At 38.1% G+C, this 17,291-nt stretch overlaps 2 protein-coding genes and 2 pseudogenes across 4 annotated transcripts in view; 2 read left to right on the top strand and 2 right to left on the bottom strand.

Moving 5' to 3' along the window:
* LOC145470011 (uncharacterized) overlaps positions 1 to 17,291 on the bottom strand; it is a 130,968-nt gene that overhangs the window by 59,172 nt on the left and 54,505 nt on the right. The window lies entirely within an intron of this gene.
* Positions 3,366 to 17,291, top strand: part of LOC145469958 (uncharacterized) — a 59,320-nt gene continuing 45,394 nt past the window's right edge. For 2 of the 3 annotated variants that reach the window (XM_081453782.1, XM_081453783.1), the window contains exons 1-3: positions 3,367 to 3,812; positions 3,982 to 4,265; positions 7,129 to 7,190. In XM_081453782.1, coding sequence (XP_081309908.1) covers positions 4,200 to 4,265; positions 7,129 to 7,190 — 128 coding nt within the window. In that variant the 5' untranslated portion in view covers positions 3,367 to 3,812; positions 3,982 to 4,199. Of the gene's footprint in view, positions 3,813 to 3,981; positions 4,266 to 7,128; positions 7,191 to 17,291 lie in introns of all 3 variants that reach the window. The other variant, XM_081453784.1, reaches the window with a different exon arrangement.
* LOC145470047 (uncharacterized) lies at positions 7,204 to 11,011 on the bottom strand (annotated as a pseudogene).
* On the top strand, positions 14,091 to 16,999 carry LOC145469948 (uncharacterized; annotated as a pseudogene).

Raw genomic sequence — 17,291 nt, forward strand, 5'->3', positions numbered from 1 at the left:
CAATCAGGTTTTTATAGGGAGACAGTCCCCCAACCCCCATTTTGGAGGGGCAGTGTTTAGTCTTCCTACGGTTCCTACCTCTCAACCATTCCGCCAGGGTTTGACTTACCACGGACCGAGGTGTCAGCCGGCATAGCTTTAAGGGTCATTGAAACAAATTTAACAAGTTTCACCAGCACCACAAGGTGCCAGCGATAAGTGTAGAAGCATATCAACGTGCCGAAAGGAACTTCTTACGAGTCCTCAGACTCGATTGCATAATTAGGCCTTGTTCACACTAACGACAAAATGACATAACGACATTATTGCTTATGTCGGTGATGTGAACATCGACATAAACCCATAAGGAAAAGATAAGTTTTTTCCTTATGTCGTTATGCTCATGCTGTCCTGTTGCTACTACTGTGAAACCCAGCGTTACGGTCACCTCGTTATAATGGTCACTTTATTTTGTCCGGAGAAATGCCCATACATTTTCTCATAAGAAAACCCCGTTAATGCGGCCACCCCGTTGTAATACAGCCAACGGCCACATAATGAAATCTTCATCTGTATAATACACCGTAACTCCGCCTTGCGGCAACTCCGTTAATACGGCCACCTCGTTATTGCGCCACTTCATTCTGGCCCGAAAAAAAAGCTTAGTCAGTCATTTTCTTATCTAAAGCAACCCCGCTGGTGACCGGATTAACGGGGTTCCGCTGTACTTTATAATTTCACCCCGTTTATATGGCCACTCAAACCAGCTACATGTTCATCTTTCCATTGTTAATATTTTACACACTGATTCAAGTTTCAATTATTTTAAATTATATCTGCATTCAGCATGTTTAGAAGTGTAATCGTGATATACCTGTTAACATGTCACTCAATTTAGACCAGTCATGAGGTTTGACCCTACCCCGTTAATAATACCGCCACACTGCAAACATAACGACATAACGCCCCTCTCATGTCGTTATGTCGCTAGTGTGAACTAAGCCTTACAGTTCAAATATATCAGTTACAGGAAGTAAATAAGAAAGACAGCTAAGGAACGGGGTGGTCGAGGTGTCTAAAAATGTAAATTGTATTTTATTTGTTTTTGGGTTTTTACGGTTTTTACAAGTACACAAACTACATCACAGATTCTACATGTATAAATATATATTGTACTACTCTATTGTACAAAGAAAATACACTACACTACACCACAAGAATAAAAGAAAGAAAAACAAAAAGGGGAGGCATCGCGTATTGATATAAATAATAAATAGTTCAGCTATTGTTCAATCAGTTGAAGGAGGGGTTTTCATTTGTCATAATGGATCTGAAGTTTGTTATTCTTTGTGGCTATAAATTACGTTCTATTTGAAAGGTATTTTTAATTCTTTCGAAAAGTGATTTAAAAGATAAAGGAGTCTTATTGAGCTTGGTGCGATAAATAAAATATTTACTTTCTAGTACAATGTAATTAAGAAGGATTCTGTCATTGTCATGATTAGGCGCATCAAAAAAAACAAAAACAAAAACAAAAACAAAAAACAATATCTTTAATATCAAGAGACTTAAGAGTTATGCCCTATGAATTTAACATGACAGTGACTTCATCCCAGGAGGCGTGCACTCTTGGACAACAAAATAACAAATGTTCTAAAGTCTCTAACTCCTTTCCGCACAAATAATGGGGAGTCGACTTTCTTGAATTTAAACAACATATCGTTTGTATATAAAATTCTATTTAGTATTTTAATTGAAACTCCCTTAGTTTAGTATACAAAGTTGTTTTCAAAGGCAGTAAATAAATCTTCTCCCAATCAAGTTGGAAGGTGTCTGTGTTGAATGCTCTGTCATATTTTTTCATTGCAGTTGGTTTACAAGATATCTTAGACAAACGTCTGGTACAATGATTTTGAAAAGAGCTTCTCTTAAGACTTCTTTTTACCATCAACACACAGAGAGAAATTACTTAGATTTTGGTATTGTGTGTTTCCGTAGACAGAGGCCCTATTTAGTTTTAATTCTTTACGCCACTCTTGCGGGAAAGCACTGCCAGGAGGAGACGGAAAATTAGGAAGTGATCGGCCGGTGAGAGAGATCAACGCCATGGCTCCTTATCCAATTTAAACTCGCCATTTCGTCATAGAGGTTGCCAATTTTTATTAATCCTGCGTCAAACTGAAAGCTTTTTACTATAAACTCATCTGGAATCAATGCATATAAACCTGTTGTTCGATAAGACCTGATTTACTATATCTGAAAGCGAGGGAGGGTTACGTTGTCCTCGCTCAAAGAAGACCAAGTTGAAATGCATTCTTTGTAAAAGTCTGGAAGAGCTATTGGTAACTTTGTAAAATTAAAGTTACAATGGAACAAAAATTTACCTCCTACCTTTTTGAGGTAAAACCCTAAGAAAAATTTCAACCCTGCTGGGTTGGTTTCTAGAAATTTCTTAATACAGAGTACTCTTTGAGCTTTAATCAGGGACTCGATGTCTGGCATTTTTAAGCCCCCTTTCTCGAGGGAGTTTATCAGTGCATTTCACTTAACTTTGTCCTTAGCCTTCCAAAGAAATTAATATAGATTATTTATTTTTTTAATGAAGTCTTTCTTGGTCGAGATAAGAGATGCTCGATACAAAATTTTTGGTATAGCGAATGACTTGATTACTTGTATTCATCCTAACAAAGTAAGACCTCTCCAACTCCAACCTTTCAAAGATTCTCTCAGGGATTTCTCGATAGTTTCAAAATTCATTTTTTGAAACAAAGAGTGATTATGGGTGAAGTGGACACCGAGGATTTTAACCACCTTACTTAACTCTTTTACACCTAGTTCCGAGGCTTGTATTTCCATATTACCAAGTAAAAGAATCTCCGTTTTGTCATGAGTTATGCACGAGCCCGAGTATGTACTAAAAACATTAATGGTATTGAGTAGGGTGAAGTGTGACTGCATGTCGGGGACAAATGATGTCATATCTTCAGCAAATATAACTAACTTCAATTCATTTCCATCTACCTTAATACCTCTTATTTGATTGTTATTTCGCACAGAGATAGCAAGCAGTTCAAGCACTATGGTAAAAAGGGATGGCGCCTGTAGCTGTTATTTGATGGTTTGGTGGATTTATTTAGGTCTGAAAATAAGGCTATGTTCACACTTGATGCTCGAGCATGGTGCCCGAGAACAATCTTCTCGCTGGGCATTAATGTGAACACACCATTTTTCCAAGTACTCACACTAGATTTCGGACACAATACCCGTGCCCGAGTACAAGGTCTCAACCTTAAACTCGGTTACTAAATAGTACTTCGGTACTTGGAGTAGCGGGAACCAATGTCTGAACGCAACACTACTTTCTACGGATGCCCAGGCAGTGAACACAGCCCAAGTAATTTTCGTAGAGAGCTCAGGGAAAGTAACTCTACGCGAGGTGACAAATAACAGGACTATTCTAACTGTATCCGAAAGACAGGGAAAAAGTAAATCCTTCACTGTTTTGGTGCAGTCATACGTATATATTTCAGCTGTTTGACCAGTCGATCCTTGGCGCGAAAGGATAAAAAGAAAAAGAACGAACTTCTTTCAAGCGATTTTATTCGCCAGAGTGTTCGCGTATTCATTCTAACCAATCATATCACTCCTTAGATTGATGACGGGGTTACGAGCTATCAAGTTGGTTGTTGTGGGCGCTGTGTAGGGATTCGGAAGAAGTCTAGGTTGGTTGTTATTACGGCTATTTTTATCAAACAGCTTTAAGCCTGTAAGGCTTCAATTTGCGGGCCAGGATTCACGACGTTGTATTGTTTCTTTGAACAGTGTTTAAACAGGTGGGAGTCAGACTTGTGCAAGATTCTCAGTGGACTGAACGTTACTGCAAATTTTTGTTGTCGCCACGTGTGTTGGACGTACAGGAAATTCTGGATTATTTCTTGTTTTTATAATTCTGGGAACCTAGTAAGGAAACTCACAATATTTCTTTGCTGTCAATTTTTTCAGTTGTTGTTTGTTTCTTGTGGTGCTGCTGGTGTTCGAGACGGAAAAGGAACTTTAAAACCCAGGATCCTGAAAGTTCGCCATTTTAACCTGGTGAATCATCGCTTCGTGACCGAGAACTAGTTGTATTGAAACCAAGTACATTGGGGTGGAAACCTTACAGTTGTGAACTCGTGGTCTCACTTTGTGAAAATCGGTCTTTTACATTGGTTTTAAGCCGTATGAGTTCAGCTACAACAGAGAATTCCGCTAAAATTGTAGTCACTACATCATCAGAGCCGGACGTGGTAAGTAACCTTAACTGAATGTTGTTTAGTCTGATGTTTAGCTTATTTTCAGTCGTGATTATCTGGATATCTTCTGGTCATTCTGTGGAAGTATTCCTAGAAACGAAGTACTTCTCTAACGTTTGCTTTTTGCTTTAAACTTACTTTTCACCCCTTCCCTATTCGATATGTACAAGGAAAACGCAATTAAGTTAGGCTTATGTAGTAGCTAATTACTTCGTATCTGTTTGTTTTGTTTGTTGTAAAGGATTTGATATGGTGAGGTCGCCATAAGACCGGGAAGAAATTAATTTCCCTTGACTTTCAATTAAGCTTATTTGACGGAGCTTTATCGTTTTTATCACATATAGCTAAGGATCAACGAATTTATCGTCCTTTCCATACAAATGCAGCTTTTATTCACGTGGGAGATCAAATCTTCATAAAGATCAGGTCTTGAAAAAAAGTTCAAGACCGGGCAATTTAAGTTATTTCCTGGTTAAAAACATGCTAAAAGTGGTCTTGTTAAATTTGCAACCTAAGTCATTTGACTATCTGAAGTTTGTGTGACCCTGTCAATCTTCACGCCTGATCCTCACTTGCAACGCAAGCATAAGCATAAAAGAAGCTTATGTGCTATTGGGGACGGCCAGATACAAGCACAAGTCTATGAGTCACAAGTCAATGAGTCAATTGGCTGATCAGCGGTTTTTCAGGAAAACAATTCCAAATAGTGTTTTCTTTCATATTTCTGTCACGTCCTTTTTAATTAGTGCACACAACATCACAAATTAAATGTAACTGCGACACAAGCCTTAAAGTTTAGCTAATTCTTATCATGATGCAAGTTTTCAATTGAACAGATTCTACGATATCAAGTGGGCATTGTGTGACCATATCGTCATTAAAATTTTATTTATAATCCAGTGGGAACTCTGCATTCTTTAAAATGACTAAAAAAGTTGAACAAGAGAGTTTATTGTTTCTTTGATGTTCCAATTTCAGTAAATAAACTTAATATATAGATTTAGCCAAGCCCAAAAGCAGAGCTCCTGGGCCGGGTTGTTTAAAGTTTGATTAAGCTAACCCTGGATAAGCTACAATTTTGATTTGAGTTTTGTAACTTCTGAGTGAGATTTTTTGTATATTGTTTTGCCTTCTGTTTTGAGTTTGAATAATCTCAAAATACGCAAAACAAAAGCAGTGAAAAACATTTGTATACAAGAAAAATTTTACTTGGGTTAACTTTTAATCTTGGGTTAGCATTAACCGGCTTCTGAACAACCCGACCCTGTTTGCAAGTTAACCTGACATGAGCCTTGTGATCCAATCAAACAAGGAATGTCCAATATCAAAGAAGAACGCTGTAAACCAAGGTTGCATGTCTCTGTCAACCTATTAGCCAGAGTATGGCCGCCATCTTGCGTGACGTTGTCTTCTGTGTCGTTGTCTTCACTGTCGCCGCTGTCTTTTATACGCGCCCAGAAACAATACCACTAGCCGTGATAACCATGAGAAAGTCAATTCATGGGTTTCCTTTCCTTTCCTATATGAGTGTGGGGCTCTGCTTGGCAGTCCTCCGGGCTCCTGGAGCTCTGCTATAATGGAGTGGTTTATTTTCAGCTCTATTTGTTTGTGATTCTCACAACCCTTACTTTTTTCGGTTCCATGAAAGCTTCTCTACAGCTGAAGGAACACCCCCTCCGATCCCCTCCTCCAACAATTATTGTAATTGCCTTAGTCACTCTAAGAGAATTGTGTGCAGAAAATCATGGTAGTTGAATGCATCACATGCACAACATCTTCAAGACTTGGCATGCAATGTTGCAGACAACTCCCATGATTCAATGCATTATATAGAGGGAATAAGGCATTGGCAATCAAAGGACTATATCCAGTAGACTCTGTGCCTGTGTCTGAGCTTGTCACGCTCGCTTTTGAGTCTCTGCCGAGGGTAAATGAAGGTTATTTTTTGTTTCATTATGTGGATTTTTTAAAACAAAAAATAGGAGGGCTAGCATGACGTTTATTGCAAGCACCAAAAGATTATTCAGATCTTGTTCACTTTTTTGTACTACGTAAATCAGATAAAAAAGACAAAATAGAGAAGAAAGTCATAAAATACATGTTAAATATTCAATCTCTGCCATTTGCAGTGAATGTCATGCTTAGCTTGTGTAGTTCTAATAACATTATACCGGACTAACTTCACATATGCTGAGACCCATCCTCGTCCCCAGGACTAAATGTTTTTCTTTCAAGTACATTACTTCATAAAAAAGCAATAGAGACTGTGCAATGCAGAATGTAAATTTTAAAATGGAGAAGGGTCACCTGATCCATTTCATTGAGGCTTGTAAATAGAGTCCTTAATTTTATTTTGTAATTGCAAAATTTCGGTTTTTTTTTTTTTTTACTTGACTCAAGGACTCATTTGACTCATTGATACTTAACTCTTGTGAGCACCAGGCTTTAGCTTGGTGATAATTTCCCTGCCAGCGACATGATCCTTTAATTCTTGGGTTGCAAGGTCTTTAATCTGTGTCCAAATTTGTTTGAAAGATGCAAAAAATGTCATGCTGAAGTACTTGAAAAATTGTACTGGGATAATGACTTATTGAGGCGGCTCCTAGTGAAATTAAAATTTTAAAACAATGAAGCAAATAGTTGTAGCTGATGAAACATCTGATAGCAAAGAATGGTGTTGAGCTGGCTATTTGCAGTAGCACATGACAGATTGGGGCAGGTTTGAAGATTTGAATGTGATTCAGGATAATTTGGTGCAATCTTGGTGCTCCTTTAGAAAAGAAACAACATCACAGAGGAGTTTTTCCTGCATTCTAAGAAAACGTTTGTTTCAAGTTTATTTGTCATTTTTTTCCAGGTTGTCCCTTCTACTTTCAAAGGGTCTCTGAATCCTAATGCTGCTGCATTTGATTGTTTGAGGTGGGTGTTCTGAAATGTACTTTATTTATCATCCAGTTAAAGGTCAAATGAACCAAAATTTAGATCTCTTTTCTTCAGCCATTTTATAGCAACAAAATATTACAGGGCAATTCCATGTGAGAATGTGAAAAATCCAGATTTTTAAAAAGTGGTTGGACTTAAAATCATACCCTGTACTATGTTGTTGACAAGTTATAGTACATAGAAAAATAAGTTTCAGTTTGCTTGTGATAGCAACACATTCAGGGGGGGTCTCCAAAGTAAGTGTTTATTTTTTAATAATAAACAATAGGTGAGAGACAAATTTTTAACTTGCTATATGAAACTTGGAAATGATTTGTGTCTACAAACAGTTATATCAGAAGAAATACCTCAAAGGAGTTAATACATAAAAAATATAAATTTCACCCTGAACTTTTTTTAAAAAATAGTTATTAACAAAGTAAATTTTGTTACGGACGTTACGTAACGTCCGTAACGTTTACACAATCTTTTTCCATTCTTAAAATAACTATTTAAAAGATTTCAAAGATATTTCTGCCACAAAGCTAAATATTCTTTAGAAACACTTTGGTAAAAAGCAGTCCCTGAAAAACTGCAACATTTTCCAAATAATGGTAACAAAACTTTGTTACGGACGTTACGTTACGGACGTTACAATTCTTGAAGCTTACATTTGAAAGTCTCCAGAACCTAAACATTACACTCAAAGACAATTTGTCTTTTTAAACATTAACTTGTTGCACCTAACATCAATGGAATTAGTATTCTGGTTAAACAGTTATTTCTCTTGATAGTTTTTCAAACTTTCTTGTGTTTCCTTATAACTTTGAAAAGTTTTTCCACGGCAGGCAGCTCCGGAATTTCAAAAGGTCCACTGATAAATTGGGGAACAGTTACTGGATCAGAAAAAATGTTTGAAAAGTGGACTGTGTCCACGTCATCTCGTCTAGGCCAATGGAAAGTACTGGCACTATTTCTGTGCAGGAACTTGAATTCTACAAAACTGCCACTTTTCTTCATTACTCTCCCAAAATAATAGGTTTTGACGTAATCAACTGCATAGTATTCCCCTGGTTGAATAGTTGGTGGTGGAATTGGGCAAAGGCTTTTCCGGTGCAACTCTTGGATCATCAGTTGCCTGTATGCCAGAACCTCAGTTTTAGGGATCATCACAGATCTTGTAGCCACACATCTTGCATATAGGCAACTGAAAATTCCACAGTCATAGGTATTATTCTGTTCTGGAATCTCACCAGGCTTGTTTGAATAGAAAGACCACTGGCTGACATCAGTCGACCGGTCAGCTTTCAAAAGAAGTGACACCATCATTTCCACTCGCTTTAAGACAGTTGGCTTAACAAACTGACCTGGCAAGCTGTCGAGCACTCTGATACACATTTCCTGAGGAAACATCACTCTAAGGAACCAATGTTTACCCTCAGTATCATTGCAGGGAAAGAAAACTGCATCTTGTTTGAAAAGGTCATCTTTGTCTGTCAGAGGATCTTTCAGGGTCTGCCTTTGCACCAGCTTTTCAAATTCTTCCCATCGAAAAATTTCCACTTTAACACCCTTTTGAGCACTTTCAGCCTTGACTAGCTGTAGATATGCATCAACAATAAAATTTGTAACCCACTTTGATTCATCTTCTACAGCTTTTCCTTCAAGCTCTTTCAAGTCCCTTATGTCAATTAAGGGATCACCCTTAAAGTCAATGGCTTCACTAATAATTAGCCCTGCCATTAGACTGCTGAATGGAGGAATTTGGAATTCAGTGCAGTGGTCATTAAGAATTGCCCTGATGTGGTCAGGCAAGCCTTGCTGTATCTGAATAATAATTTCCTCTTCATCAGTCATAGGTGTGTCAGCTGGTAATGTAGCATATGTGCACAATGGCATGTCATCTTCATCATCAGCAACATCACCATCACTACCTCCATCGCCACTACTCTCTTCATCCTCACTGTCCCCACTTTTGTTACAGGAACCGTCACTGACTTCAGATCTGGTTATTTCATTGACTGAGTCACTACAGGTTTCTTCAGCATCATTTGATCGTTCAATCTCATGAAGAACAGATAGCTGACTTGAATAAAGGAGACAATGTACTTGACCATTCTCTGCTGGTGCTATGCAGTGGACCTTGCTAATTCCTGGGATAGCTGTGGCTTTTTGAAAGCATTTGTCCAGTACAAGACCACTGCCTAATTCATCAATATCCTTCTTAAGACATAGTTGAATGTTGATTGATTTGCAGAATTGTGCTGCAACGTTTGCAAAGGATTTTGCGTCCTGCACATTTGCCACTTTCCTCGTGGACACTGCAGTCCACACCATCCTTTTTACTGTTCCTCCCAAGCCATCAACCACTCCTTTGCCATGGGAAGTGGCAAAAAAGTGCCACTTTATTTTTAGTCCCTTTCTCTGAAGAGTAGAAGCCAGCCATGTACCTGTTTTTAAATTGGGAGGTGGGCCCATCAGAAAAGATGTCGACAACTTTAACCTGTGGAAAATTTTTCTTGACAAAATTGTTTACCACAATATCCATAAAAACAGTAACTGATTTCTTGTCATGGTCGAGGTCATCACTGACTATAACATGTGAACTGCACTTTGTGTTGTCATCCGAATCTTTAGTCCAAATTGCAACAGTAAAGAGTGTAACCTGTTGCTGACTCCAATGCGCTGCTTGAACTTCGTCTTGATGCTGACAGGTATAATTTTCAGCAAAATCAACTTGGACAACAGCTTCATCTGGTTGCATTTGAGCTGTGTGTTTTTCAAAAAATTCTGCTTGTTTCCTCTTTACAAAAACATGCTCCAAGAATGAAGGCATTTTACTTTGAAGAGAATGCAAGGCTTCTTCAACAGTTCCCTCTTTGGTGACTTTCTCCATCTTCTTCACCAGTTTGGGTTTGCCTTGTTTGGACTGAACTTGATGAGAAACTCTCTCCCATTGTTGCCACTGAACAATTTCATCCAGAGCAGCATCTTCCTTGACTGCATCAAGCCAGGCTGGACATGAACCACATTTGCTCATCATGCATTCTTCTTTATTGCTATCGCAGACAAAGTTATCAACAAATGCTGCAGAGTAGGAAGGAAAACTTTCGATTTCTTTTGTGAGGCATTCGCAGAGCAACTTCACGTTGTCATGATACTGGCAGAGACAAACCTGCCGTGGCATGAATGCTTGCAGCAGAACATTCTTTGGTCTAAGAGAGCAGAATTTGCTGAAGCCAATCTTTACCTGAGGGTTCTCTTTCTGAAACAGTCCAAAAGTCTCTTTCAGTGACCACATCAAGTGCCTCTTTTGTAGTTTCAACTTCTTCCCATTCTCTTTCATGATAACATAGTCTTTACGCCCTGGTGCTTGTCGAGAAATGGAATCTCGGTAGTAAAATTCTTGAACACAGTCTACTGTGGACTTGGCAATGCACTTGTTGCCAGTGGATTTCTGGTGTTCACTTGAAAGTGGAAGTCCATGTGACTTTGCAATCTTTTCGATTACAGCTTTTTGTTTCCTTGGGCTATTTGGTAGTAATGGTGAAACTTTGTGTACTGCTTTACCCAGTGCTTGTGGAGTTTTGTAAGCATAGCTTACAGGAGTGTCACCAGGATCTTGTACATGTGAGGCAGACAACTTTTTCTTAAGCCTGTGCAATCGCACTCTTTCCCTACACTTCTTTCTTTCAAGTTCAGCTTTTCTTGGATCAACAGCTTTCTTTCTACTTTCCCTTTTCCTAAGTCTGTCTTTCTCTTTATGTGCTGCATGCTTTTCTGCATTTTCTTTGATTTTTTTTCTGTGATTTCAGACTCTTTCTGCCACAGTTAAATGCATTTTTGGATATGTGAATTCTCAAAGAAAGCAGTGTTTTAGAGAAGGAATTAATTATATTCACTGGAGTCCAGTATATGTCTGTGGGCTCAGATAGTTTGCAAAGAGCATGCTCAAAGCTGAGTACATTATGTAAAATGAATGTAGTGTCCTTCATACTGTGTTGGGACATTTCACGCCTTTAACATAAAGTACCAACCAGTTTGATTTATAAAATGTTAAATACAAGCCTTTTTAAACTTATATGTCCAAAAAACTGTGGCCAACAATACAAAAATGCTGATTTATTGTGTGCATTTTATAATAATTCACACAGTGTAACGTCCGTAACATTGGCTGTAACATCCGTAACGTTAAAGTTCACATAGCATTATATAATTGCGAAAGCCAGTTTAAATTAAATTAAGCTTTTTGGTTCACACAACTACTATACTTCAAATATTTGGAGCAGTTCATGCAATAAGCCCTGACACTTCACAGGAATTTTCCATTAATACCAGTGCTCTGGCTCATGTGGTTGTTTTTTATGTAACGTCCGTAACGGTGTGTTTTTTGCTCTATTTTAAAATATAGGCCAGTCAAGTGGAAAACTTTTATAACTCAATTAATGCATCAGCAGGCACAAACATGATCAGCAATGTAACATTGGACAATCTCTTCCTATCCTTTGCCTGTGCTAGATTAAAGTTTCAAAAATGACTCTGAATGTAACGTCCGTAACTGTGGAAATGCCCTACAAAAAAACATGTAAAGGGAAACTTATGCGGAAATTTTTCTTTCTGAGCTGTGAAAAGGAGTAAAAAAGTTGAAAGTACGAAGACAGCTGATGCCTTCCCGAGGACATTTCCAAAATGACCGTGCACTTTAATGGAAGGAATGGGACTGAGACTCTGCTTTGTGACGTCGTTGTTGTCTTGAACACTGATGCATTTCTGTGTCAGCAAGTCTTTCGTGGGGAAGGTTTTGGATCTAAATACAAACCTTATTTTGCTTGGGAAATTGCCAAGGAGTTCACCCGCTGTTTGGAGGGCATTATTCACTTGTTTTTCATTGTTTTTTGCCCAATTGCCGGCTTGCAACGTTCCATAGTGAAGTTAAAAATCATCGGTACTTGCATCTTTCTTGACTACAAGTGGACGAAGCTTGAAAGAGGGTCCCAACAAACTCATTACTACAAGATTTTGTTCAAAGCTGTCTTCGGTAAAGTATTTTACACAAACGCGCAGATGCTTTGAGGTCTTGAAGCATTCTCTTTTCATTTTTGCAAGCCATTCTCTTTTAAGTTTTGGGTCCTGGGGGAACTTGAAAGTGCTAACCTTTGGTTTTGAGTGGTTTTCCTCTGAAGTTCACTGTGAACTTGAAACCAGAACAGTTTTAAATTTCCCACATTTCTTGAGCTCACCGACAGTGACGTCACAAGTTTTATTTCCAGCAATTATCTGACAGTTTTCCCGACCGCTCTACAATTATGAAGGATAAAAAACAGTGATTTTGACATTCCAATATCTCAGCAATGCTTTGTCCAATTCGTTTAAAACTTTAGAATATGTTTATTTTATACTTAATGAACACATTGCACTCAAATGAAAAAAATGTCTAAATTTTGGTTCATTTGACCTTTAAATCCATAACTAGACGAGTATGGAAGCATGCAAATATTTCAGCAATGAATAGCTTTTTTGGTCTTTGATATATTTCCTCCACATCCAATCTGACATTTCTCTTCTTGTTGTCCTTGTTTGCCAAGACATTACTTTAGTTGGCATTAAACAATGTTGTACACAATGCACATAAATTAATAGACTACATCCCATCTGTATAGAGTACTGAACTGATGACGTCACAAAAACTAAATTTATGAAATTATGGAATTTACTGAGATGTTCTGACAGTACATGATGAAGAATGCCTACTTGCCAAAAATCAGCATCTTATTGCAATTTGGGGGTGAGATATTGGCCCTTTCATGCTTCAGTGACTCCATGCAAATCCTTGTAATTTTGTCTTGGTTCTAACCGGTTTAGATATGTTAGATATTTGTTTCCAAATCAAGAGTGAAATTTTGACAAAAAAATTTCTGTTAACAATTGAAGGGGTGAGTGCAAAACCATGCTAAGTGACGATTTGGGTGAAAAAAAAAATTTTCGCGAAAGGGCTTGAATTTTTGCATGTGGTCTTCAATGTAATAGAAAAACGTGGTCCTGTATTTTTGTCGCTAGTTTTTGCTTCGTTTATAAAGATGCCACTAGAAAAACCGAGTGGTTTTTCTGCATACGCAATATCTCGAAAACGAAGCGAAGCTTAGCGGAAAAACTATGGGACATTGTTAAACATACCTAAACAAAACTGCATGCGAAATTTGGAGCATTTTCGACAAAGTTCACTTTTGATTAAAATACCTAGTGCCCTTTTCCCGCCGAGGTCTTCAAATAAACGAAGCCGGGCCTTTGTTATGATAAACAGAGCCGACCCTTTGTTATAATAGCCAAGCCAAGCCTTTGTTATAAGTCGAAGTCTCGCCTTGGTTTATTATAACAAAGGATCGGCCCGCCGCGACCGCAAGGACTTTGATTTTACTTAGAAACCAGCAAAATGTCAATTTCACGCAACTTATATAAGCTCAAATTTGTTGATTTCAGGTTAAAAGTGGTTAAAACATTGACTCATGTTAACGCGCGATGGCAAGGATGTTGATTTCTCTTAGAAAACAGCAAAATGTCAATTTCACGCAACGTAAAAGCTCAAAAATGTCGATTTCAGGTCAAAAAAGGTTTAAATGCTGATTTCATGTTAACCCGTGATGGGAAGGTTGTTGATTTCACTTAGAAAACAGCAAAATGTTAATTTCACGCAATGTATAAACTCAAAAATGTTGATTTCAGGTCTAAATAGGTAAAAATGCTGATTTCACGTTAACGTGTGAACGCAAGGATGTTGATTTCTCTTAGAAAACAGCACAATGTTAATTTCACGCAGCGTATAAGCTCAAAAATGTTGATTTCAGGTCTAAATAGGTAAAAATGTTGATTTCACGTGACGCGTGACGGCAAGGATCAGGGTTCGCACAGTCTTGAAAAGTCCTTGAATTTTAGAGGGAGTCCTTGAAAAGTCCTTGAATTCCATACATCCTTGAAAAGTCCTTAAATTCATTGATAAGGTCTTGAAAAGGCCTTGAATTTTCTCCAACATAAAATCTTTAGGGGTCGAAGAAAGTTTTTTTGTTTAGATCAGAGTATTTTTTCATTTTTTTGTCGCAAGAATAACCTAGACACAAAAGCAAAACCGAAATGTGAGCCAAACTGCGATTAACTGCGAGCCGAAACCAAATTGACCAGCGGTTGTGTGTATGGCTTGTCATGCTCATGCACATGTCACGTGGAGCTTGCAATTGCGGAGTTTTTCAAAACGTTCTGTTCTTGGAGGGTATTTGCTGAAAAAATGCCTGGAAAGTGTACATTTAACCCCAAATGGTTAACTAAGGAAGAATATAAATGGGTCAGGCAAGTAAAAGGCGATTTGCGGAAAGCATTGTGCATAGTGTGCAACAAAACTATCGCTTTAACAACGATGGGCGAGAGTGCACTACGTTCGCACATGGCAGGAAGTAAACATCAGACATCTGTAAAGTCGAATGCAACAACAAGTACTGTGAAGCCATACTTAGCGAAAGAAGTTTGTGAGGTTCAGAGCAGGATTTCCGCAGCAACTGTGAATCAGGAAAAGGTTGATACTGGTACTCTTGACAAAGATGCACCGATGAACATTCCACCGCCTCTAGCCACGAATGTTGCACCATCCTCTGGGAGGTCAGTTTCTCAGTTTTTTAGCAGAAACGATGTACTGAAGTCTGAGGTATTGTGGACTTTGAAAACCATTTTGAGTCACTGTTCTTATAATTCTAATGAAAACATTGAGAAAATTTTTCGTGTTATGTTTCCTGATAGCCAAATAGCTGCAAAATTTACTTGCAGATCAAGAAAAACATCCTACCTATGTGTTTTTGGTTTAGCCGAATACTTAAAGGAAATGTTGATGAAAGCTGTAAAAGGATATTTCACGATTCTCTTTGATGAGAGCTTAAATAAGAAGAGTCAATCGAAGCAAATGGACATTCACGTTCGTTATTGGGAGGGTGACAAAGTTGTCACACGTTACTTTGGCTCACAGTTTTTGGGTCATGCAACTGCCAATGATATGGTCAAGCATTTTGAGGACAGTGTGGTGAACAGTGGACTTCCTATTTGCAACCTGGTACAAATCAGCATGGACGGACCTAATGTTAATTGGAAGTTCTTTACAAATATGAAGAAGAAACTATCTGATGATTTTGATACAATTTTGATAAACATAGGATCATGTGGACTCCACATTGTGCACAATAGCTTTAAAACTGGAGCAACTGCAGCAGAGTGGAAAGTGGAAGCATTGCTGTCAAGCCTTTATTATCTTTTTAAAGATTCACCTGCAAGGTGGGAAGATTTCTTACAGATTTCTGGCAGCACCAGGTTGCCCCTCAAGTTTGTGAATCACAGATGGCTGGAGAATGAGACTGTTTGTGAAAGAGCTCTAGAACTGTGGGAGGACATACTCAAGTATGTGAGAGCTGCTGAATCCAAGCAAATCACAAAACCAGGGAACAAATCATATGAAATAATTGTTGAAGCTACCAAGGACAAACTAATCAGAGCTAAATTGCAATTTTTCAAGTGTGTAGCAGGGCAAATTCAACCATTTTTGGTTACATTTCAAAGTGACAAACCCCTAACACCCTTCCTTTCTAGTGAACTGTGCAACCTCCTAAGATCATTAATGCGAAGGTTTATGAAGAAAGAAGTTTTGTCAGAAGCTACAACCGCTGATAAGCTTGTCAAACTTGACGTCACCGATAAGCAAATCCATGTAAACTACAAAAAGATTGACATTGGTTTCTTAACTGAAAAGGCACTAAAAGACTCTGTTGAAGCAAGTGAAAAGCAAGTTTTGGAATTCAGATTGCAGTGCAAGACCTTTCTGATAGAACTTCTACTGCTTCATATTCTTTGGTGAGAAATTTGAGTGCTTTGAACCCCAGAGAGATGGCTTCTGATGCAGACCAGTCCATATCCAGGTTTAAAAGGGTTGTATCCCAACTTGTGAATGTCAGAAGGATCAAAGAAAGTGACTGTGATGCCATAATCCAGGAGTACACTAGTTTTCTGGACAACATACCAGCCTTTGGATCTGAGAAGTTTTTGAACTTCAAATTTAGTACTGACAGATTAGATGAGCTGTTCAGCACTTATATCAATACCGAGTCTTACCAGAAGTTGTTTAAAGTAGTACAGCTCCTTTTAGTCCTGTCTCATGGTCAAGCTTCAGTAGAGAGAGGTTTCTCAGTGAATAAGGATCTTGAAATTGAGAATCTAGCAAATCAATCACTCGTGGCTCAACGCCTTGTGTGTGATCATTTAAATGCTGTTGGTGGCGTCTTGAATGTACCTCTTACCCAGCCTTTACTCACCTCATGCACAGGAGCAAGAAAACGTTATGAAAGGTACCTGGACCAACAACGACAGAACAAGAAATCTGAAGAAGGAAGTCGGAAGCGGAAGTCTTTGTTGGATGAAATTGAGGAACTTAAAGAGAAAAAGAGGAGAATGAATGAGGACATTGCCTCTTTAATTAAGGCGGCAGATAATTTGTCTGAGAAGGCTGAATCGACCAGAGATATATCTTTTGTGACACAGTCAAATTCTCTAAGAAAAACGTCCAAAGAGAAGGCAGAGGAACTAAAGAACCTAGAGAAGAAGATGGAGGAGAAACTTCAGGCATTAAAATCCTGTTAATTGAAAAGGTGCATGTTATTTACATTATTTAACCTGTAACATTACACTATTTACATTTATTGGTGGGTCCTTGAAAAATAAATTCAGTCCTTGAAAAGTCCTTGAAAAGTCCTTGAAAAATGGTTGCAATTTTCTGTATGAACCCTGAGGATGTTGATTTCACTTAGAAAACAGCAAAATGTTAATTTCACGCAACGTATAAGCTCAAAAACGTTGATTTCAGGTCTAAATAGGCAAAAATGCTGATTTCACGTTAACGTGTGACAGCAAGGATGTTGATTTCACTTAGAAAACAGAAAAATGTTGATTTAACGCAGCGTATAGGCTCAAAAATGTTGATTTCAGGTCTAAATAGGTAAATATGTTGATTTCACGTAACACGTGATGGCAAGGATGTTGATTTCACTTAGAAAACAGCAAAATGTTAATTTCACG

The sequence above is a fragment of the Orbicella franksi genome, chromosome 15 (assembly GCF_964199315.1).
Source record: "Orbicella franksi chromosome 15, jaOrbFran1.1, whole genome shotgun sequence".
In the NCBI taxonomy this organism is placed as follows: Eukaryota; Metazoa; Cnidaria; class Anthozoa; order Scleractinia; family Merulinidae; genus Orbicella; species Orbicella franksi.